Below are 25,234 nucleotides of genomic sequence, written 5' to 3'. Positions count from 1 at the left end.
AGATAAAATATCAGTAGGAATCAAGTAAATAAACTTAAAATAAGCATCGGATATGGCTGATTTAGGTTACAACAGCTTCGAACTCAACTTTCATTCTCAGAAACATATCCAAAATTTGTAACACTTAAAAAGGTCTAAAAAGATCATCCTTCCTACCTATTTTTAGTATATACGTAAGAAACATACTTAAACCACGTGCTTTATTTTGAACAAAACCTCTGGCTTCATCTAAATCTTGATTAATTACTAAAACGGTTAAATGAACTCATTTAAATCTTGAATGGTTAAATTGCAACGGGAAAAACACAGTATCCCACATCAATAAGTCAGTTTATGAGGTCTCAATGAAAAGCTTCTTTCAGTGATTACCGTACTGCTCTTCTCTGATTTCTTGAAAGTCATTTATAGGCTTGTTTTTAGATGTCTCCTTGCTTCCCTCTAACACTGAACCCCAGTGGGCCACCTAAAAAGGTGAAACCAACATTCACTACATTTTGTTTAGCCTCCCTATCCCCTTTTTGAAATACTGAGGGCACCAAGCACCTACTTCATAATGCAGTAATTATCACCGGTGCTCACGATGATCAAAGCTGCCAGGCGTCTAACATAAATGGGCAGACGGAGCACGGCAAGCTCAGAGGTCATATTTACAAGGTGTAAGAAGCATAAATATGAGAAGCTTCCCTCAATATTCTGTGAGGAAATCATCCCATCAAACATAAAAAGACAGGCAAGCTGCTCCATCATCAAGTAACAGACTCGATTTTCCTCGTACCAGCATTATAAAGAGAAGAGCTGTAGCCAGGAATCCAGGATAGGATTTAATAATGAGAGAAACACAGTAAGATGGGCTGGGATGCTTCAGAATACCAGCAAGCCTTTATTCTCCACACATTCATTTGAAGCCAACCTCAAACATGCCAGGCAGGTTAAAAATAATGCATTTATGTAAGCACCCCCACACACACTCTTACAAGGTTAAACAGAGAGCTGGGAGAGAATGATTTATCGCCACAAGAATAGAGCCCCAAAATAGATTGGCAATAAAAGTGATTGGTCCCAGTGGGGTTGAGAACTAATGTAAGCAAAGCCCTGGCCATGAGAGGCATCCGGGAAGAGCCCGGTTGGGGGCCAGCTCCTGCCCTTACCCCACCTCAAGGCCCCACCTCAACCAGAGTCTGACTTTGGGCAAGTCTCTCAACCTTCCTAGACACAAGGCTTCCTCACTAGTTGAGGAATTAAAAAAAAAAAAAAAAGTGGACTAGATCACTTTTTTTTTTTTTTCCTCCCTTTTTTCTGCTCTTTCTTTGAAAACTGCTTTATCTTTTTCAGTGCTGGACTCTGTGAGAAGAAGAAAAGTGAAGCTCAAAATTCACTAACCTAGAAGGAAATTTCAGCTGTCCTTTTTACATGCCATTACAACTTTATCCACCTATTTCAACTCAATCCGATTTAGCATTCATTGACCTGTCCGCTACATGCCAGACCTGTAAAAGGGTGATCAGAATTGCCAAGGCAAATAGGGAGTTTCCGTGCCCACGACCTGAGTGGAGGATGAAATGCCAGCAGAGGGGAGACCTGCAGCAAGGTGTAGCTGAGTAAGGTGAACCCAGAACTACCCAAAGGAGTGTAGATACTGGGGGCTCAGAGGAACCACAGGAGCCAAGAGGGGGTAACAGCCTCCCCAGCCATCTCTCCAGACCCCTCTCCACTGTAGAAATCCTGTCCCCAGCACCCAACTCCAACCGCTGGCAGGTGGCGAACCAGCCACTTCAACTTGAGCACTCCAGTAATGGGGAATCCCACCAAAGCCCTTCTTACTTTTGAACAGCTCTAATTGTTTCATTGTTTCAAGGAGCCCTGGTGGTGCAGTGGTTACGCACTCAGCTGCTAACAGAAAGGTCAGCAGTTCAAACTCACCAGCTGCTCCACAGGAGAAAGATGTGGCAGTCTGCTTCCATAAAGATTACAGCTTTGGAAACCCTATGAAGCAGTTCTACTCTGTCCCACAGGGTCGCTATGATCGGAATCAACTCCACGACAATGGGTTTAGTCTAGTTTTTTTTTTTTTTTAATTGTTTAAAAGTTCTTTTAAGCTGAAGTCTTTCTCCCTTTTTCACCCAACCATTGACACCAGTTTTCAACCTTTGGTTACAAAAATAAAGATGAATGCAGGAGAAAGGAGAAGGAATACAAAGAAGGAAAGAAGATAAAGCTCCCAAGCAAATAAAGGGCTGGAAAATGAAGGGCAACCAATAGAAAGTCTTTGTGTAAGTCTTGTTGGCCATCTTAAAGTACAAGGCTCAAAAAACCAAAAATCCATTGCCATCGACTCATAGCAACACTATAATATAATACAAAGGAGAACTGCCTCATAGGGTTTCCAAGGAGCAGCCGGTAGATTCAAACTACTGACCTTTTGTTTAGCCCTTAACCACTCGGCCACCAGGGCTCAAAAATGCCCTGGAAGAAAAAAAAATTCCCACCCCGATATGTCCTCCCTGGTCAATGAGAACCTATTTTCCCCTTTCTGCATCTTGGGAAAGAAAGGTAGATTCTACTGATGGGTTTGGCTGCTCCACTCTCCTGAGACATCGAAGATGCCCAGAACTGCCATTATCAAGTAGGTTCCCAGCCCAGGGCCCTCCTGCTGCCCTGACTGTCCAGAGCCCCCACAGCTCCAACCAAATGGCCCCTGTGGACCCTCCGCTAGATATCACTGCCCTAGATGCTAGAGCCAAGATCTAGGTCAGGAATTCGGTGCCACACAAAGGACAGGACAGTGCTTTAAAAAAGATGTTCTGGACTCCCCCAGCATGGCAGAGTGCGACTCAATGCCTACTTAAAACCTGCCCTGGCTCAGGAGTCCAAGTTAAACAACTAAAGAGGATGTGTGTCCAATCATTTTGGAAGGGGGAAGAAAGGACCAAACCAGTGAGCAAGAGTACCTGATTCTGCCCAATTACTGACCATGCACAGGAGCCCATCACAGACCAAGGCAAGGCCAAAAGCAGATGACAAATCCTAAGGAGAGCCACACTGGCATGGTGCAAGCGTCCCATGGGGGTCCAGCCTGACCTGATGCCTTTGACGGCTCTTATGACCAGGAAAAAAAAAAAAAGATTTCTCTACATAATAAAGCTGTAAAAAAGTCTGGTCTCACAGGCACCACAAATTCCATCTCCAGGGCACAGAGCCTTTCTAAGGGAGATGAGCTGCCTTCTGCACAGACTCTATTATTCCGTGACAGGTGGTAGAGGCAGAAAGAAGGCCGGCTAGACTTTAGCTTCAGGGCATGAAGGGAAGACGTCCCAGCTCTGCTACTAAGAGGTAAGGCGGGCTGCTCTACCGGGCTACTTGCACAAAAAAAAGCTTTCATTTGAAGGTGTTCCTGTTTTCCTAAACCTTTGCTTTCTGCAGGGACCTCACCGCCAAAGAGAGGGCAAAGAGGATATTAACCCCCAACTGACACCGTAAAGTCGGCGTATGTCACTCCCAGCCACAGGCAATCTGATAAAATGAGTCAAAAATAACCCTACCTCACACAGATGAAGAAAAGGAAGAAAAAGACCGGACTAAACTTGGTATCTGCCGGTGCTACTAATTTCTACCTCTGACCATCGTCCTCCCGCTGCACACTGCTCCTTGTGACCTGGACTGCCGAACTGACCTCACAGAATCTGGGGACTTGCATTTAAAGAGGCCACAAGGAAAAGCAAACCGCAGCCTCCGGCGCCGCGCGCTCCATCCAGGCCGCTCCCCTTGCCGGTTGGCGTCCCTGACCCGGCTTGCCGCCCTCCGCGGGGCCGCCACCAGCACCCAGCCCGCACACGCCCTTCGCCCGCCCGCCCAGTCCCAGACCTGGCCCGCCCGGGTCGCCCTCCCAGGCTCTCCAGCGCAGAGTTTGCATCCCACCCGCCCGGCCTGGCCGGTGCAGACCGCGCGCCGGGATGCGGCTCCGAGGCGGCCGCCTCCAGCACCGCCGCCGTCTGGCCTGGGTGCGGGGACGCGGGGACGCGGGGACGCGGTCACAGCGCGCGCGGGATCTGGGCCGGCGAGGGAAGGGGAGGCGCCGCCGCAGGTCCCCGGGACGCCCCGTCACGCCCCCCGCGCCGAACACCCGCGCCCCTCCCTCGGGCCGGTCGCACCTCCCCCGGGCACCCCCTCCTCGCCGGAGCGGACGCGGGGCCACCTGGCACTGCCTCCACCTCCGCGCCGCCCGCGCAGAACCCCGCAGCCCCGGGGCCACCGCGAAGCCCTTCCCGGCTGCCCCTGGAGACAATGGCTCGGCCGCCGTGCCCCCTCCCTGGGCAGCGGTGCCATGGCAGCTCCGTTTCACAGAAGTGTAGACCGAGGCTGGGAGGTGACAGGACAGATGACCGAACGAAGCGCCCGGCTGCACAGGGGGCTCGCGGAGGGGCAGGTACAGGCGGCCGCTGAGACCAATCCAGATGAGAGCCTGCGTTGGCCGCCCAGGGCGGCCCGGCCCACCGCCCCCGGCCGCTCGGCCTCCGGGGCCGCCGCCTCCCCGGCCTCCCGCGGAACAAAGGGCCGGCGCCCCAGCCGCGGAGCTGCGGCCGCCGGGGCTGGAGAAGGGGCGGTTTTACGCTGGCACGAGGGGCGCGCAGAGGCCACCGGGCGAACCGGGGCGCGCTGCCGGGAGAGCGCCGGGCCCGACGGGCGGGCGGCGAGGAGCGGCGCCCCGCCGCAGGTCCACTCACCGGATCGGAAGAAGGCCGCGATGTCGGCCAGGTCCTTGGCCGCCTCCTCCGCAGCCTCGCCCGCGCCGCCCCCGCAGCCCGAGCCCGCCGCGCTGGCCGCCGCCGCCGCGGGACCGGAGGACGCGGCGGGGGCGGCGGCGCCGCCGCTGCTGCCGCTCATGGCTGCGGCGGCGCCCGCGGCCGCGCCCGGCTCGACCCCGCGCCCCTAGCGCCGCGCGCCGCTCGCTCCGCGCCGGGCCTGGCGGCGCCGAGCACCCAGCTGCCCGCGCCCGGCGCGCGGACGCAGAGCCCCGGGGCGGCGGCGGCTCGGCCCGGGGAGCGCGCCCACATAGACGAGGGCTCCGCCCGGGAGCCGCGACCGGCCGCGGGCGGGGGCGCGAAGCCAGGCCTCGGCCCAGAAGCAGCGCGGGCAGCACGGGCTGCGCGGGGCGCGCAGTCGCAGGCGTGGGCAGGGCGGCGGAGCTCGGGATCACGGGCGCCGGCGGCAGCCGCGAGCCTCCATCTTGATTCCAATGGGGAAGGAAGGAGGGGGAGGAGGAATCACGGCCGAGGAAACCGGGTGAAAGGAAAGGGAGCGCAGGGAAAGGGGAGGAAGGAGAAAGAGGGGCTTCGGCAGTTTCCGGCGAACCTCGTCAGGGGCCCGAGCGTGGGCTCGGCGGGGGCGGGGCCGGCGGGAGGGGCGGGGCCGGGGCGGGGCCTGCGGGAAGGCGGCGGAGCGCTGGGCTCTCGTGCTGCGCCAACCCTGGGAAGAGCAGGACGGCTCTGTCCAGCCGGTGCAGACGGCTCAAAGGCTCAGCGTGGAGCACCGCTCCTGGCCCTCAGCACCGTCCTCCGAGCTGTTGGATTACTATTTCTCTCTCCCGCGGGGCCGAGTGACCCGGGCACAGCCCGGCACCTCGCACGTAGATGGGGCTCCATAATAGGTGTTGAATGAACCGAGAAACCATGAAAACAGGTGACTCGTCCAGTCCGGGAAAATTCTATATCCAGATTGCTATGGGGGTGGGGCAAGCCTCTGAACTCCTGTGAGCACAAGTCTCCTGGGCCATCTCCCGGATGTCCATGGCTTCTGGACCTCGGACTCTCAGCACCTCCATCCTCACTGCACCCTACTGAGGGATTGGGGCAGGTGATGAGAGGATTGAGGAGGCCATAGGAAATGAGGAGGGAAGGACAACCAGCATTGCGGAAGACCTGTGTCATCTCAGCGTTCGACAAATAAATGTTCTAGTACACAACGCCTATGACGTGGTTACAAGGGGATGTCCATAAGGCATGGGTGTCAGAGGTGAAGGGATCAAGAGCTGGAGAAAAGGAGGAGACAAAATAAGAGATAAAAACAACCACATGATGAAAACAATAAGCATGTATACTGGAATTGAAGGATTGAGTAAATGGAATGCCATTCATGGAAACCAGATTTCTCACTCGGAGTGGAAGGTTACAGACAAGCCCAAGAAGCAGGCTGAAACAATCCACATGGCACTGGAAGAGAGTTGGTTATATCCATACAAATTCATGTTTATCTCTAACAATATAGCTACGGAAGGATACATACGTAGAAATGTTTATGTTGTTGTTAGGACCCATCGAATCAGTTTGGACCCATAGCGACCTATGCACAACAGAACAAAACACTGCCCGGTCCTGCATCTTCCTCACAATTGTTGCTATGTTTTAGCCCATTGTTGCAGCCACTGTGTAAATTTATCTCCTTGAGGGTCTTCATCTTTTTCACTGACCCTCTACTTTACCAAACATGATGTCCTCCAGGAACTGATCCCTCCTGATAACATGTCCAAAGTATGTGAGATGTAGTCTTGCCATCCTTGCTTCTAAGGAGCATTCTGGTTGTACTTCTTCCAAACCAGATTTGTTTGTTCTTTTGGCGGTCCATGGTGTATTCAATGTTCTTCCTCAACACCACAATTCAAACATGTCAATTCTTTGGTCTTCCTTATTCACTGTCCAGCTTTCACGTGCATATGAGGCAACTGAAAACACTATGGCTTGGGTCAGGCGCACCTTAGTCCTCAAGGTGACGTCTTTGCTTATATTTCTAGATACCTGTAAATATTTACATAGATATTTATAGATACGTGTAAATACAAGGGTTAGAGTATACACATATTTTCTTGCTCTGTCATCTGAGAAGGCCTCCTAGCAGCAATTACACCTGGCACAGTGGTTAAGCCCTCAGCTGCTAACCTAAAGGTCAGCAGATGGAACCCACCAGCTGCTCAGTGGAAGATGTGGCAGACTGCTTCTGTAAAGATTTACTGCCTTGGAAACCCTATAGGGCAGTTCTACTCTGTGCTTTAGAGCTCCTGTGAGTCAGAATTTGACGCAACAGCAATGGATTTGGTTTTTGTTGTTGTTGTTAGCAACGAGCACACCTGGTGTCCAGCTCTTGGTTCCTAGGAGCACTTACCAATAAAACAAAGCAAGGTCCTTAGAGAAATGGCTGATTCTAGGACTGGGGTAGGGAGCACGCAAGGTGAGACTGGAGTATCTTATAGTGTCAGAAAGTGAGGATGTGTGCTCAAAAAGCCTACAATGGTGGGGATATGTCAAAGGGACACAGCTGACAACTGGAAGAGCTCCCAGTGGCCAGAGCTGGAACAAGGTGATCAAGGAAATAAAGTAGCATGAGATTATAAGCCAAAGTCTGACATAAATAAATATAGGAGAAGAAATAAATCTGTGCAGAAAAAAAAAGCTTAAATAAGTAAATATAGGAGAAGAAATAAATCTGTGCAGAAGAATTCCAAGTAGACTTTGCTCTTGGTGAGATGGGGCATAACTCCCCACTCCTTAAGTGTGGACTGTACAAAGTGACTTCTTTCCAGAGAGTACAGAATGGAAAACAAGGAGGGGGAGAGAGAAACAGCAGTGGAGAACCGGAAAAAAAATCATCTCAGTCAATTGCTCAAGGTGACAATCAATAGTGATACATCATGTTGATAGTGTGTACCCTTGATATGTTATGAAAATGGCACTTTATCTCCATGGTCTTTCTCCCAAAAACCCATAACTCCGTTCTAATCATGAGAAAAGCATCAAACAAATTCTAACAGAGAAACCTTCTGCAAACTACCTGACCAAAAATTTACTCCCCAAGACTATCATGATCATCAAAAGCAAGGAAAGTCTGAGGAACTGTCACAACTGCAAGAATCCCAATGATGACTACATGTAATGTGGTACCCTAGAATGAGAAAAGAACATGAGGTAAAAGCTATGAAAATTAGAATAGCACATGAAATTTAGTTAATAATGTGCCAATATTGGCTCATTAATTGTGAAAAATATAACTGTGGTGGTTAATTTTATCTGTTAACTTGGCTAGGCTACAGTCCCAAGTGGTTTGGCCAAACAGTAGTCTAGTTTCTGTCATGGAGTAGTTACGTGTGACTAAATCAGTTGGCTTGGGTTAGAGCAGATTACCTTCCATAATGTAATGTAATGTAATGTAATGTAATCACCTTTCATAATGCAGTCTGTTGTAATTAATTAGTCAGTTGAGGTCATACCAGTACAGGGTGAATCCTAAACCTAATCTGAGTTTTAAAGAGACCAGAATAGAGACACACACTGGAAAGATAGACAACATGTGAGTGTTGTCTGCAAGCAAAGGAATGCCAGGGATTGCTGGCAAACGTCAGAAATAAGAAAGAGGCTCACAGAAGACCCCAATTTGGACTTCTAGACTCTAGAAATGTGAGAAAGGACATTCCTGTTATTAAAGCCACATATTGTCTAGGTAACCAAGACAGTGTCATACTAATGTAAGATAGTAGTAGTAGGGAAATTGGATGTGGAGCACACAAAAACTCTATACTATCTTCACAACATTTCCATAAATCTAAATCTATTGTAAATAAACAGTGTATTTTAAAAAGCTAAAAAAAAAAAAAAAAGACAGATGTGCAGTATCTCCAAAACTAATGCAGTAGGTCCAAATTTCACAGGCCAGCTACTCGGGTGTGCTGACAGTGTTTCTTTTTTAAATTTTCTATCACTTAGTTTCTATCTCCAGTTCCCATTCCCCCTTGTGGCAGAAATCTTAATTCTGGTTCAGGCAAAACTTAATCTCTTGGAATTTCCTTGTCGGTTGGGTGGTCTCCCCCTCCTCCTTTCTCCCTATAGTTACAACCAAACTCCAGAAGGTTTGGCATCATCACACCATGGGGCACAGGTAGGGGAGGTTGCATCAGGTCCTTGGTGGTCAGGAGTTTTTGCTGGCTTTGGTGGAGATGCATGTACCATGTGTGTCCCTTCATCCTGCCGGAACTGTGGGCATTGGTAAGGCCTTGCTGCGTTCTGTTGAAGCCTACCATGGGGCTTTGCAGGGCCCATTGGCAGTCATTGTCCCTCCTGAGCCACTTCCAGCCATCCAGAAAAAGCATTCAGCTGCTCACTGGAATGCTCAGACCCTCCTTCTTCCAACTGCAGAAAGTGAGACCAAGTTCTCTCTGCTTCCAGATCCCTTAAGCCTATCTAGGGCTCATCTCATTTATGTCCCCTGTCTTAGTTATCTAGTGCTGCTATAACAGAAATACCACTAGTGGATGGCTTCATCAAAAAAGTTTATTCTCTCACAGCCTATGACACTAAAAGCCCAAATTCAGGAAGCCAGCTCCAGGGGAAGGCTTTCCTTCTCTGTTTGTTCTGGAGGAAGGTCTTTGTCATCAACCTTTCCCTGGCCTAGGAGCTTCTCAGCACAGGAACCTTGGGTCCAAAGGCTGTGCTCTGCTCACAGCATTGCTTTCTTGGTGGGATGAGGGCCCCCTCTCTCTCTGCTAGCTGCCCTCTTTTATGTCTCAAAAGAGACTGGCTTAAAACACAACCTAATCTTGTAGATTGAGCGCTGCCTCATTAACACAATTGCAGCTAATGCCACCTCTTTAACATCATAGAGGTAGGATTCTCAACACAAGGGAAAATCACATCAGTTGACAAAATGGTGGATAATCACACAATAGTGGATATCGTGGACTAGCCAGGTTGACACACATTTTGGGGGGTACACAATTCAATCTATAACATCCCCCTAACCCAATACCAGGGTCTGGCCAAAAGGAGGAAGTAGGCACACAGCACTTTCTCAGAGCCTTGCTCTAGGATCTAATGCTATCCATCTCTTCTCCACAATGGAGAATTTTTATTTCTTCTATAGGAAGAAAACCTGCTCCAATTTTATCATGCTTTCTTCCAACTCTATTGTTCTTGGCATAACCTTGTGTTTTTCAAGGGACTCAGCTTGAACACTCAAAAACCAGATTTTGACACTCAAAAACCTTTTCCCTCCAATTATTCCCTCTGCCATGGGTTCCAGAAGTACCTCTGGAAACTCAGAAACTGAGTGCTGACTTACTGCTTTTTCCTTGCGTCCCTCCTGTAATAACCCCGCCTTGTGGAAAGTGAATCCAGAATCCCTTCCCTGCTACCAAGCCCTGGTGGCATAGTGGTTGAGTCCTGTGGCTGCTAACCAAAAGGTTGGCAGTTTGAATCCACCAGGCACTCCTTGGAAACTCTATGGGGCAGTTCTACTCTGTCCTATAGGGTCACTTTGAGTCGAAATTAACTCAATGGCAATGGGTTTGGTTTTGGTTTCCCTGCTGCCTGAATGGAGAAGAAAGGCCAAGAAATAAAAAAACTAAAAATTGCTGGGGCAGGGGGCAAATCGAATGATGGGCTGGGGCCACAGAAAGATTGGCCATACCTTGGTGCTGATACTTGGGAAGTAACTGTTGGAAAGGCTAACTTGTATTGGAGGCTTCTTGGGTAGAGGAAATTCTCCGTGTTGGGAGTTGACCTGAAACGGGATGTGACTGAGTGGTAATGACTGCTAAGGGTGCTGGAGATTGGGGTGGGCAGGGAATGGCTGGGGTGAATTTGGGCAAAAAGGCTCTTTAGAGTTGGGACCTAGATATTATTGACTAATTGCTCTATTTTGGATATAGTCAGTTCCAAGAAAGTGACATAGAAGACTTGGGTCTGAGTGTGGGACATGCGTGAAGGCTCACCCAGATTGCGATAAGAGGATGCACACAAGTTTTTTTCCTACTACCATCTGAGCCTGTGTGAACGAGTTTCCCTTGAGTCAATTCCGAATCATAGCGACCAACACTATAAGACAGAGTAGAACTGCCCCATAGGGTTTCCAAGACTGTTATCTTCACGGAAGCAGATTGCCACATCTTTCTCCCAGGGAGCAGCTAGTGGATTTCAACCACCAACCTTTTGGTTAGCAGCCGAGTGCTTAACCACTGTGCCACCAGGGTTCCTTCTAAGCATGTGTAGAGAGAGCTAAACAGGGTTTCTTGACAGCTGCTGTTGATCCTACTTTCAAGGCTCAGCTCAAATTTCATTCCCTGGCATGAAGCTCCTACATGACTGAACTCAACTTGATCTCTCCCTTTTCTGTATTTTGCAGCACCAGTCATCCTGGCACTTAATCAAGCACTGCATTCTATTCTTTACATCTTTCCCATTTAATGTCTTGCCTACAAGATGAAGAGATCCTTTGCAATCAGTACATAAGCACTGGAGTGCCTCCTGTGTGCAGAGAATTGTACCAAACCTGAAGGAAAAAAAAGATGGGATGAAGCAAAAGAAACCTAGGAAGCCAGCCATGGCAGACAGGTGAGCTGTCGACCCAGTATCCTTTTTCTCCTCCTTTTCAGAAGCCAACCAAAGAACTACAGTTCCCAGATATGGGTAGCATGTGACATGGTGCTGGCCAATGAGATATAAGTGGAAATTACTGGACAGGCGCACAAGAAAGGGTACAAACTCAGCGTGTGTGTGCCCATTCCCTTCATTCTCTCCAGAACACAGACAAGATCCTGGAGGTGAAAAGACTGCTTTGTGACTATGAGAGGATGACTATAAAGACAGAAGCCACAGGCAAAGATGGCTGAGCAAGCTGACCACCTCTGGACTTCTTTTTACATACGAAAAATAAGACCCCAGTTTAGTTATTTGTCAGTAAATAAGAAGCCCTGGTGGTACACCGGTTAAGTGTTTCACTGCTAATGGAAAGGTTAATGGTTTTGAACCCACCCAGTGGCTCCACAGGAAAAAGTCCTGGCCATCTGCTCCAGTAAAGATTCCAATGTAGAAAACCCTATTTGGCACATAGGGTTGCAATTAGTCAAAAATAGACTTGACAGCAGCTAACAACAATAACAGCAACAAACTTGGGTGTTCAGTTATGTGCAGCCAAACCACATCCTAATGGGTAGACCAGTCATCATCCTTTATTAGAGCTGCTGAGATGTTTCCACTAAAGAAACCCTGAAGACGGCAAAGTGAATAGTTATACCCTTGAGGGTCTGGAAGGGTAATGACCACAGGACTAATATTTCTTTGAAGTTGCCTGTTTTTTGGGTTTTTTTTTTTTTTTTTTACTTAAAATGGATGTGCATTTTCCTTCTCTTCACACACCTGTGTTTATCTTATATAAAAAAAAGTCTTAACTTATTAACCAGTGAATATATTTATGTGGTCCTCCAAATTTTTGAGTGAAACTATCATTCTAGGAAGATGCTGTATATTGATCATTGTGGATAATATTTAATGGGTGCTTAAGTTCTTTTTTAAGATAAAGAAAGGAGTCCCTGGGTGGTGCAAATTTTTAAGCGCTCAACTACTAACCAAAAGGTTGGCTGTTTGAATTCACCCAGAGTCACCTCATAAAAAAGGCCTGGAGATCTACTTCCAGAAGGTCACATCCTTGAAAACTCTATGTAGGGCAGTTCTACTCTGCAGCATGTGGGTTGCCCTGAGTCGGAATCAACTCAATGGCAACAGGGTTTAAGACGAAGAAAAAGAAAGAATCCAGAGGAATATGGGAGTTGCAGCTTGGGCAGCTGTGGGAGTAAGTAGACGTGAAAGCAGACATACTATGGAAATGTCCAGATGGTAACTTGGAATATGGGGCTTGGAACTGTAGCTCAGATTTTGAGATCAAAAGCATAAAGATAACTGGAGCTTTGTGACTCAGCTAGTTTACCAAGCCCTGGTGGTGTAGTGGTTAAGAGCTTGGCTGCTAACCAAAAGGTTAGCAGTTTGAATCCACCAGGCACTCCTTGGAAACTCTGTGGGGCAGTTCTACTCTGTCCTGTAGGGTCATTATGAATCAGAATCGACTCAATGGCAATGGGTTTTTGGTTTAAGAAGTGTAGAAAGTGAGCAAGGCATGGGGCCAAGTGCTGAGCTTTTATGCCACACAGTGTGTGACATTGGGTAGAGTTGTGAACTGAAATGCCCACGAGCCCCTCCCCTCTTGAGCCCGGGACAGATTAAGGAACATGTGGAAGAACTAAGGAAGGAGGGACCAACCTACAGGAGCCAGGCATCTAGTTCAGTTCAGGCCATACTTGGTCTGCTCACAAATGGCTCCAGATGAACTCAGCTTCTTGCTTTTCCTTGGTTTGGAGTGACCTCCCCTGAGCACTGAGCCAGAAAGGTTCAAGCCAGAGCTCTGCTCTCTACCTGTATTTACAGACATTGGGCCCAGGGAAGAGCCAGCTAGCCTTTAGAGTTGGGTGCTGTCTTAGTCATCTAGTGCTGCTATAACAGAAATACCACAAGTGGATGGCTTTAACAAAGAGAAATTTATTTCCTCACAGTAAAATAGGCTAAAAGCCCAGATTCAGGGTGTCAGCTCCAGGGGAAGGTTTTCTGTCTCTGTCAGGCTTCTCATCAATCTCCCCCTGAACCAGGAGCTTCTCTGCACAGGGACTCCAAGTCCAAAGGACTCGCTTTGCTCTGGTGCCTTTTTTGGTGATATGAGGTCCTCCTGTCTCTATGCTTGCTTCTCTCTTTCATATCTCAAGAGATTGCCTCAAAGCACAATCCAATCTTAAAGGCTGAGTCCTGCCTCACTAACACAACTGCTGCCCATCCTCCCTCATTAATATCATAGAGGCAGGATTTACAACATATAGGAACATCACACCATACCAGGAATCATGGCCCAGCCCAATTGATACATGCATTTTTGGGGGGACATAATTCAATCCATGACAGGTGCTAAGAGTCTTTGGAGCCCCATCACATCAGTGTTTTTCAAATCACCAGCCAGTGGCTGTCAAGTTGACTCCAACTCATGGTGACACCGTGTGTGTCAGAGTAGAACTATGCTCCACAGGTTTTTCAATTCTGGTTTTCCAAAGGTAGATCATCGGGCCTTTCTTCCAAGGCACCCCTGGGTGGACTCGATCTTCCAACCTTTCAGTTAGCAGCCAAGAGTATTAACTGCTTGCACAACCCAGGAAGTTCTTCCAGTTACTGGGGTAGTTCTAAATATACAAACCAGGCCGTAAGCACGGCACGGGATATGGAAGGGGGGATTCGGTGAAATGGGCCTGGGAAAGGAACAGGGGATGGAAATGGGAGCATTATTTGATTTGGATAGAGGGCAAGGCTGTGTGCGGGTATGAGCACATGTGCTCCTGCCTGCATTTGGGGAAAGAAATGATGCAGACCTCGATCTGGTAGCAGGGAAAGCCAGCAGTACAGGAAGAAGAGATAAAGGCAGATGTGGCTTTGAAATGAGCTCATTTTTGGAAAGTTTTAATTTTACTATTATGTAACTGAGAAGGATGTATAGGAGGAGCGACTATATCTATATTTGCTACCTTGGCTTCTAATTGATCAAGGTTCCAGTCTCATTCCTCAAGAACTGCTGACATTTTATTCCCAGCCAGTAATTCAAAGGGTTCTGATGTGAACTCCCAACCCCAAATACACCAAACCAAAAAAAAAAAAAAGTTTACGTAACCACAGCTGTCAAAGGTGATTCGGACTCATAGCAACCCTTACAGGACAGACGAGAACTGCCCTCATACGGTTTCCAAGGCTGTAAATCTTTACAGAAGCAGACTGCCACATCTTTCCAGAGAAGCGGCTGGTGGGTTTGAACCACGGATCTTTTGGTTAGCAGCTAAGGGCTTTTAACTACTGTGCCACCAGGGTTTCTACTAAAACACACAGGACCTGAAATCCTACCAGGTGATTTTCATTCATTCTGATGCTGGCCAGTTTTTGGTCTTCAAGATTTCTTTTTAAAGGATAAATACTCCTGGGAGTGCTAACACTTTTAATCTTTATCACTTAATACCTTACGGAGGTTAGTGGATTAGCCCAAGTCATGGGGATAAAAGGGGGAAAAGAACATGGGAAGCAACATCTAGGCCCACTTTGGGTTTCCTTCTATCTGATCTTACGGCCAACAGAGCTCCCCCCTCCTCCCACCTGCCTTCCAGGTCTCAGGGACTTAGAGGCAATAAAGTCACTTATTAGAGAGCACCTCGGGCCTCTTTGCATTTCTCTTTGTTTATCTCTGGCCTCAGGGTAAAATCATGGGCTACACAAAGCAACAAGAAAATTGAATTAGTGGACTGGCTTTCTTTTCAAAACCATTAAATTTGACTATCATCTTCTAGAGATGCCAGGATGTACATACTGTCAGGCAGAAAAAAGAAGCCCCAGTCAGAGCTGGTTTTCAGTCTCAGCCCTAGCACTGACCGGTCACGTGACCCTGGACAAGTGAATTGGAATCCTGGATCTTGCTTGCCTGACCCTCTCCTTCAGAACCCCTGCCCCTCAACTCTCCAAGGGAAACCACTTCGGCTACCTCTGCAGTTGTGTTTTCTATCACATCAGTGCTCTACCTCCATCCCTACCTTGGTTCATCAAGGGGGTAAGGAAGCACCTCAAGATAAGCTGGCTTGAACTCCTTGCCACGTGAATTAGAAAACTTGGAGAAACTGAGGCAAGGGGCAGGGGACGACTTGGCAGCAGGGAGGAGGACAGGGTGGCAGATGGGAGAGAAGGGCCAGACCCAAACACTGCCCTTGTTCTGGCATAAGTACCAGTCCCTTTGGCTTGCCTCCTTACAATAAATTCCCTTTTCTTGAGATCACCTGGGGGCTTAGCTAGCTAAAAGAGCCTCGCTAGGACCAAAATGGGAACCCTGGTGTCGTAGCGGTTAAGAGCTACGACTTATAACCAAAAGGTCGGCAGTTCAAATCCACCAAGCGCTCCTCAGAAACTCTATGGGCTGGTTCTACTCATCCTATAGGGTCGCTAGGAGTCAAAATTGACTCGATGGCAATGGGTTTGGTTTGGTTTGGTTTGAGTTGGTTTAGGACCGAGATGGGTACCAGGAGAGGGTTCCATGCAATAGGCTCACTGAGTGAATAAATGGCTATGGCTTTAGGGCAGAGTTGGGGAGAGGCCAGAGAGCCCCTCTCCTCATCCTAAGACAGAATGTGTGTAGCCCAGTTTGCCGTAGTGGGACGGCGAATGAACTATCACCTGTACTTTCTCAGGGACCCACTAAGGACAAGGGCAATGACCGTGAGGATGGCCAAGCAGACCCATCTGGATAACCCTGCTCCTAGCCTTGAGCCCATAGTTGGCTCCCATGAAAATAAAATCCCAACAAACATTTTATACGTTGTCGATTTGCCAAACTTCAGCATCAGCTGAATTCTCAATCTTTCTGTGGTTCTGCAGGCAATGGAGATATCTGGGAATAATTGCAATGATCCACACCCACCCCTATCCTGTGCATCATAACTCTCTGCCCACCCCTACTCCCTCTGTCTCTCTCTTTTTAATATTTTTGGTGAAAATGTACACAGCAAACTACACTCCCATTCAACAGTTTCTGGACATAGTGATAGAGGACATTGGTTACATTCTTCACATTGTGACAACACTCATTATTTCTGATCTAGTTGTTTCACTCTCTGTCCCCTCCCCCAGCCTTTCCCCCCACCTCTTGAAAGCACCTCTCTCTCTCTAGAAAAGCACAGTGACCTCAACGATTCTGAGGCGGCCATGGGCCAAGGCTTAGACCACCACTCAGGTCTAGGATTGGGGCACCAGGCAACATTAGATCATTGAGGAGAGGTGACCTGTCCTTGTGCTCTGCTCCTCAGCTGGACCCTGAGGTGTCATCCTAAAGGGGATGGTGCTTATGGGCATCACAAAGGATGGGAGAAGTGGGGATGGCGACTCTGGGTCACTGCCCCAAAAGAGTCAAAAGTGAAACCCAAGAGCCTGCACAGGTGCTCAGTCCCTTCTCTGTAATTCCAAAATCCAAAAAGTTCTGAAAACTAATGTTTTTTGTAACTCATTTGATGGCAAAACTGACTTAATATTGCATTAGCCTGTCGTTATTGTTGCTGGGTGTTGTTGAGTCTATTTCAACTCTAAGAGAGCATATCGCCAGTTCTTTCTCCTGTGGACCCACCAGGTGGGTTTGAATCGTCAACCTTTTGGTCAGCAGCTGAGTGCTTAACTATTGCAACACCAGGGCTCCTACATATACTTTATCTCACTTAGAATGAACCATAATATGTTTTAATAAAGAAAAAAAATTTTTTTGAAGAAGGGAGTGGCAGCACATTTATTTTAGAACCTCATTGTCTTAGTCATCTAGTGCTGCTATAACAGACATACCACACATAGATGGCTTTAACAAACAGAAATTTATCCTCTCAAAGTCTAGTAGGCTGGAAGTCTGAATTCAGGATGCCAGCTCCAGGGGAAAGCTTTCTCTCTGTGTCTGCTGTGGGGGGTGGGAAGGTCCTTGTCATCAATCTTTCCCTGCGTCTAGGGGCTTTTCAGTGCAGGGATCCCAAGTCCAAAGGCGATGTTCACCTCCAATTCTTCTTTTTTGGTGGTATAAGGTCCTTCTCCTCTCTGCTTACTCCTCTTTTTTATATCTCAAAAGAGATTGACTCAAGATACAACCTAATCCTGTAGATTGTGTCCTGCCTCATTAACATAAAAACGTAACCTCCTGTAATCCTACCTCATTAACATCATAGAGGTTAGGATTTAAAACACATACGATAAATACATCAGATTGCAAAATGGTGGACGACCACACAATATTGGGAATCAATAGCCTAGTCAAGTTGACACACATTTTGGGGGGACACAATTCAATCCATAACATTCCACCCTTTGGCCCCCCAAAATTCATGTCCTTGCCACATGTAAAACATTTTCATCCCATCATATCATCCTAAAAATCTTAAAGCAACTCTAAGTCCAAATTCCATCCTGGGGCAAAATTCATCTTCAACTGTGAAATTTTCAAGTTATCTGCCTCCAAAGTGCAATGGTGGAACAGACACAAGGTAGACATTTCCATTATAAATGGGAGAAATTGGAGGGAAAAAAAAAAAGGATAACAGGCACCAAGCAAGTCAGCAGAACACATTTCATTAGCTCTCAAGGCTTGAAAATAATCCTCTGTTCTCTGAGACCATTTAGGCAATGGCCTTGCACTCTGGATTCTGGGTGGAGACCCCTCAGTGCTGGGCTTCAACTCCACCTTCCAGACCCACTGGATGGGCAACCCTGTTCCCTGGGCTTTGGGCGGCTCCATTCTCTTAATCCATCTGAGTGGGACCCTTCCTCTCACCTGGCCCCAGCAAACCCCATTCTTCTGCTCCTTGGGCGTGGCAGCCCTGCCCCCTCTGCTTTGGGCATCAGAGCTGGCCCCATCCTGCTGGCACTCCTGGAAGGCAGCCCCACACTCAGGAACTGAGTTGGTGAAGACCTGACTTTTCGAATCCTGGGAGGCCATGGCCCCATCTTTTAAGACCCAGCAGGCCGTGGCCCTTTGAGACCCCAGAGTTTGTGACCATACCCTTTGAAAATGAGGCAGATCTGCTTCCTGTGATCCTCATCTCTTCAGCTTCTGCTTCCTGCTTCCTCGGCCTCTCGGCCTCTAAGGCCCTAGGGCTCTGCTTGGGCAAGTGTTCCGAAGCTCTTTAGCTCCACTGATAAGTGCCTGGAGGCACTCCACTCTGTCCTTTACTCTGCCAGTAAACCTCAGCCAGAAGGCACTCAGCTATCTTGTTCCATGGGTCCTGCAAGACTAGCTCCACTGATAAGTGACTGGAGGCACCTCAACTCCACTAGGAAGCCTTCTACCCAAAGGCTCTCAGCTCTCTCTCTAAATACTAAATACTCTCTAAATACTCCCACCTCTCTTTCCTCCCACCCTCCCATCTCCTGCTAGAGCCTTTCATTGGCTACACCCAACCAGGAACCAGAGAACAAGCGAGACTATGGATGAATCCATACAGGTCATCCTACTGAGGGACAGAGCAGGGTGGAGAAAGGCTGAGTGCAGATCTCGTGGGCCAGAGGAACATCCAGTGCAATCATCCAGCATTTGGAAGTAATAAATCAGCCAGAAGACACTCAGCACCACACTGAACATGACAGTGTCATAGAACTCCACGTGACAAGACATAGTTGGAAAGATAAGACCAAGTCATAGGACAAGATAAGCATAATTACAAGCCAGTGTATGTGTTCAAGTAAGTAGAAGACAAATACACACCAAAGGAACTCAGAGAAGTGAGAGACTCTACTTGCAATGGGGTGATGAGGTCAGCATGTTATGGCTTTTGGTCAAAGGCCAAGACTCACAGAATAAAGAATAGGCACAATGTGATCTTTTAAATAAATTATGGAGATGAAAATATCCAAGGTGAAAAAAGAGAAACTGGGATTCTGACTGCAGATATCAGTGATAATTTGGGCAGAGTTCTGTAAAGAAGACGTCAGATCAATCTATCACTGTGTTGTTTTAACTTGTTACATGCTGTCTAGTCGGCTTCAACTCATAGTGACCCTAGGTATAACAGAAATGAACATTGTCTGGTCCTACGCCATCCTCAACAATTGTGAGGATGGTACAGGACTGGACAGTGTTTCCTTCGGTTGTACCCAGAAACCGATTTGATGGCACCTAACAACAACAATAACAACAACACGTCATCCTCACAATCATTGCTATGCTTGAGCCCAATGTTGCAGCCGCTGTGTCAATCCATCTTGTTGAGGGTCTTCCTGTTTTTTGGTGACCCTCTACCGAGCACGATGTCCTTCCCCAGGGACTGGTCACTCCTGATAACATGTCCAAAATATGTAAGACAAAGCCTCTCTATCTTTGCTTCTAAGGAGAATTCTGGCTATCCTTTCTCCAAGACAGACTTGTTCATTGTTCTGGCAGTCCATGGTATATGCAATATTCTTCATAAACACCATAATTCAAAGCATCAATTCTTCCTTATTCGTTATGCAGCTTTCACATGCATATGAAATGATTGAAAATACCATGGCTTGGGTCAGGGGCACCTTAGTAATCAGAGTGACATCTTTGCTTTCTAAGATTTTGAAGACCGTTGGCAGTAGATTTTAACTTATGCACCACTAAAAGTTACGAACCTTACCGAGCGAGGAAGCAAAGAACTTTAACTTAATTGAGGACATAGCTTGAGGAAGGGTGGTTAAGGGCAAGACTCTGGAGATAGACTGGCTGAGTTTGAATGCAAGCTCTGTACTTCCTACACATGTGAGTGTAGAAAGGCCAGAGCCTTGTCTCCAGCCTTGATAAGCCTAGTGTACCGAATAAACGATGTCATTTTCTATATTTTCCATGGCATGAACAAGGGTGTGAGGCACTAGTCTAGGTATAAAGGCCAGATTAGGCCAATGGCAGTAGCAAGGCAAAGAAAGAACAACTCTCAAATGCCCTGTAAGAAGTGAAGGCCAGTGAATGATGATTCTTCTCATGGAAAGCCAGAGCAGGAGTCCACATTGTCAGCCAGAAGGGCTGGAATGATGATTTTCAAAAGCAGGGCTATCAGGAGGAAAAACAGGGGTGATGTCGAGAAACTTGCAACCTCTCATGAAAAGGATCCTAAAAGACAGTGGATCACATCAATTTTCAGAGTTCAGGAAGACCCCATAAGACCCACCAAAAGCTCATCTATGACCTAGGACACTGTGGGCAGGTCAGATGTGACTAGATGATAACCCTTCTTCTAGGCTTTGAATAGCTCTCCTCTCTCATGGTGCAATAGCCTTTACTGCAATATCCAGCAGCCAACACTTTATCATGTGGGAGGAAACGTTACTGCCACCTCCATTCCATCCTGCTCTGCGGTACAGAGATGCTTTGTTTTTAGAAGAGACTCGTGATGCTAACTCCCACCTGCAGAAAGAAACTCCTGTTTGTGTACTTTCAGCATGACTTTGTGTTCAGCTCTCTCCAACCTTGGAGAAACAAGGAAAGGAACTAATGTGTATTGCTTGAAATATGTTATCTCAATTTTTTCCATGGTCATGCAACTGTTAGTGGCGGGACTAGCATTTGCAGTCATTTAAAAGCAATGCTCTTTTACTCATTTACTGTCTTGCATCCCAGTCCCCATCTTGGTGGCATCTTCTCTGATCCTAGCCTTCTTGCTTTCCTGTCTCCTCCACTCTCCCTGACACTATCTAATTGACCTCCCTTATAGTCCTCTTTCCTGAGATAGATAGAATGAAGGAGAAACCAGTAATAAGGTGTAGGTGAGACTGTATGGACCTGTAGAGGAACAGTTGATCACATCACCAATCCCACCGGCTGCCACTGAGTCAATTCTGACCCATAGCAACCCTATAGAACAGAGTAGAGCTGCCCCACATGGTTTCCAGAGAGTGGCTGGTGAATTCAAAGTGCTGCTTTGGTTAGCAGCCAATCTCTTAACCACTGTGCAACCAGGTCTCACAGCACCAGACTGCCCCAGTTCAGAACTCTTAGAAACTACCCCAGACAGAGCAAGCCTAGATTATATTACCAAGAGTACTATGGAAATACAGATTGAATAGATATGGTAAAAGAATACAACCCTGACGCACACATTTCCTAACTTTAAACCACTCAGTATCCCCTTGTTCTGTCTGAACAACTGCCTCTTGATCTATGTAAAGGTTCCTCATGAGCACAATTAAGTGTTCTGGAATTCCCATTCTTCGCAATGTTATCCAAAATTTGTTATGATCCACGCAGTCGAATGCCTTTGCATAGTCAATAAAACACAGGTAAACATCCTTCTGGTATTCCCTGCTTTCTGCCAGGACCCATCTGACATCAGCAATGATACCCCTGGTTCTACATCCTCTTCTGAAACCGGCCTGAATTTCTTGCAGTTCCCTGTCGATACACTGCTGCAGCCGCTTTTGAATGATCTTCAGCAAAATTTTGCTTGCGTGGGATATTAATGATATTGTTCTATAATTTCCACATTCGGTTGGATCACCTTTCTTGGGAGTGGGCATAAATATGGATCTCTTCCAGTCAGTTGGCCAGGAAGCTGTCTTCCATATTTCTTGGCATAGACGACTGAGCACCTCCAACACTGCATCCGTTTGTTGGAACACCTCAATTGATATTCCATCAATGCCTGGAGCCTTGTTTTTTTGCCAGTGCCTCCAGAGCAGCTTGGACTTCTTCCTTCAGTACCATCGGTTCCTGATCGCATGACACCTCCTGAAATGGTTGAACATTGACTAATTCTTTTTGGTATAATAACTCTGTGTGTTCCTCCCATCTTCTTTTGATGCTTCCTGTGTCATTTAATATTTTCCCCATAGAATCCTTCATTATTGCAACTTGAGCTTGAATTTTTTCTTCAGTTCTTTCAGCTTGAGAAACGCTGAGTGTGTTCTTTCCTTTTGGTTTTCCATCTCCAGGTCTTCGCACATGTCATTATAATACTTTACTTTGTTTTCTCGAGACACCCTTTGAAATCTTCTGTTCAGTTCTTTTACTTTATCAATTCCTTTTTTTGATTTAGCTGCTCGACGTTCGAGAGCAAGTTTCAGAGTCTTCTCTGACACCCACCTTGGTCTTTTCTTTCTTTCCTGTCTTTTCAATAAAGGGTTGTATTCTTTTGCCATACCTATTCAATCTGTATGCTGAGCAAATAATTCAAGAAGCTGGACTATATGAAGAGGAACGGGGCACCAGGATTGGAGGAAGACTCATTAACAACCTGTGTTATGCAGATGACACAACCTTCCTTGCTGAAAGTGAAGAGGACTTAAAGCACTTACTAATGGAGATCAAAGACCACAGCCTTCGGTAGGGATTGCACCTCAATATAAAGAAAACAAAAATCTTCACAACTGGACCAGTTAGCAACATCATGATAAATGGAGAAAAGATTGAAGTTGTCAAGGATTTCATTTTACTTGGATCCACCATCAACATCCATGGAAGTAGCAGTCAAGAAATCAAAAGACGCATTGCATTGGGTAAATATGCTGCAAAGGACTTCTTTAAAGTGTTGAAGAGCAAAGATGTCACCTTGAAGACTAAGGTGCGCCTGACCCAAGCCATGGTATTTTCAATTGCATCTTATGCATGTGACAGCTAGACAATGAATAAGGAAGACCAAAGAAGAGTTGACGCCTTTGAATTGTGGTATTGGCAAAGAATATTGAATATACCGTGGACTGCCAGAAGAACGAATAAATCTGTCTTAGAAGAAGTACAACCAGAATTCTCCTTAGAAGCAAGGATGGCGAGACCGCGTGTTACATACTTTGGACGTGTTGTCAGGAGGGATCAGTCCGTGGAGAAGGACATCATGCTTGGCAGAGTACAGGGTAAGTGGAAAAGAGAAAGACCCTCAACGAGGTAGATTGACACAGTGGCTGCAACAATGAGCTCAAGCATAACAACGATTGCAAGGATGGCTCAGGACCAGGCAGCGTTTTGTTCTGTTGTGCATAGGGTTGCTATGAGTTGGAATCTACTCGAAGGCACCTAACAACGACAACCATGGAAAAGGTGAAGAGTTAGCATTATGTGCTCTGCCTTTATTGGGACTCAAGCGCGTTCGAAGATGCTGCCCTTACATTATTTAATTTCCCTTTAGTAATTGCAGAGACCCTGGTGGCGTAATGGTTAAGAGCTACAGCAGTTAACCAAAGGGTCAGCAGTTTAAATCCACCAGGCACTCCTTGGAAACTCTATGGGGCAGTTCTACTCCATCCTATAGGGTCGCTTTGAGTCGGAATTGACTCCACGGCAACGGGTTTGTTTTTTTTTTGGTTTTATAAAGATAGATTCATGTGTTAGCTGTTTTAGGATTTGGTAGTAGGAAAGTTTGTCTCTGCCGACAGATGGTTGTGCTTCCTTTTATTAGCTAATGAAGACTAGTAACTCACTGTGTTTCTTTTTATACCTCGGAAGTAGAGATGCTCAGAATTATGTTCTTATTTGCATCAGCTTTACAATAATCTACCCCTCTTTGTTTTGTGGCTTTTATTCTTTTACCTTTATTTTAAAGTTTTTATGTTACTATTTCTCCTAAGTCTCCTCAAGTTCTTTTATGAAGAAGGTGGAGGATGGATGGATGGATGATGAATAGATGGATATATGAATGGATAGATGGAGAGATGCACGGATAAACAGGTGGTTAGATATAGGAAGAGACAATATATAGACAGATGAATCAATGAGACTAAATTGTGACTTCGAGCCCTGGTGGTGAAACAGTTAAGAGCGCAGGCTGCTAACCAAAAATATTCAAATCTACCAGCTGCTCCTTGGAAGCCCTGCAGGGCAATTCTACCTTTTTTGGTTTGGATTTTATAGGGTTGCTATGAGTCGGAATCAACTTGAGGGCTCACATCACACACACACAAATTGTGACTTAGGGAAAGACAGACTCCAGTAAAATACCTCTTCTTTCTGATCTTCCCTCATGTCATGGATCTATCTTCTCTTTCAAGGATCCAGTGGTTTCTATTTTATTCAATATCTTCAAAGAGGCTATGTAGCATAACTCAGAGCATTGCTCTGGGGTCAGAGTCAGGTTCAAATCTCAATTTAGCTACTTAATATTTATGTAAACATAAGGAATTTACCTCAGTTTCCTCATCTGTTAAAATGAGGATAATAGCAGTTCCTACCTGTCTTAGTCATCTAGTGCTGCTATAACAGAAATACCACAAGTGGATGGCTTTAACAAAGAGGATTTTATTTTCTCACAGTAGAGTAGGCTAAAAGTCCAAATTCAAGGCACCAGCTCCAAGGGAAGGCTTTCTCTCTCAGGAAGAAGGTCCTTGTCCTCAATCTTCCCATGGTCAAGGAGCTTCTCAGGCGCAGGGATCCCGGGTCCAAAGGACATACTCTGCTCCTGGTGCTGCTTTCTTGGTGGTATGAGGTCCCTAACTCTCTGCTTGTTTCTCTTTCCTTTTATCTCTTGAGAGATAAAAGGTGGTGCCGGCCACAACCCCAGGCAACTCTCTCCACATTGGATCAGGGAGGAGACCTAAGTAAAGGTGGTTCTACAATCCCACCCTAATCCTGTTAACATAAAATTACAATCATAAAATGGAGGACAACTACACCACACTGGGAATCATGGCCTAACCAAGATGATACACATATTTTTGGGGGGGACATAATTCAATCCATGACATTCCACCCATTGGCCACCAAAAAATCACATCTTTGCAACAAGCAAAACATATTCACCCCGTCATATCATAGCAAAAATCTTAACTCCAAGTCCAAAATCCAAAAATTCCCCTTCATCTGTGAAATCTAGAATACAAGTTATCTGCTTCCAAAGGTACATTGGCAGAAGGAGCACAAGCTAGACATTTCCATTACAAACAGGAGA

At 46.7% G+C, this 25,234-nt stretch overlaps 1 protein-coding gene across 2 annotated transcripts in view; it reads right to left on the bottom strand.

Annotated features, from left to right (window-relative positions):
* TRIO (trio Rho guanine nucleotide exchange factor) overlaps positions 1–4,881 on the bottom strand; it is a 423,568-nt gene extending 418,687 nt beyond the window's left edge. The window contains exon 1 of one of the 2 annotated variants that reach the window (XM_049861241.1): positions 4,722–4,881. In XM_049861241.1, the coding sequence (XP_049717198.1) occupies positions 4,722–4,881 (160 nt within the window). The remainder of the gene's footprint in view (positions 1–4,721) is intronic. The other variant, XM_049861250.1, reaches the window with a different exon arrangement.
* Between the last annotated feature and the right edge of the window lie 20,353 nt (positions 4,882–25,234).

The sequence above is a fragment of the Elephas maximus genome, chromosome 2, assembly GCF_024166365.1.
Source record: "Elephas maximus indicus isolate mEleMax1 chromosome 2, mEleMax1 primary haplotype, whole genome shotgun sequence".
Lineage (NCBI taxonomy): Eukaryota > Metazoa > Chordata > Mammalia > Proboscidea > Elephantidae > Elephas > Elephas maximus.
Note: the sequence above shows the minus strand (reverse complement) of the source record. Positions and strands in the feature narration are given on the sequence as shown.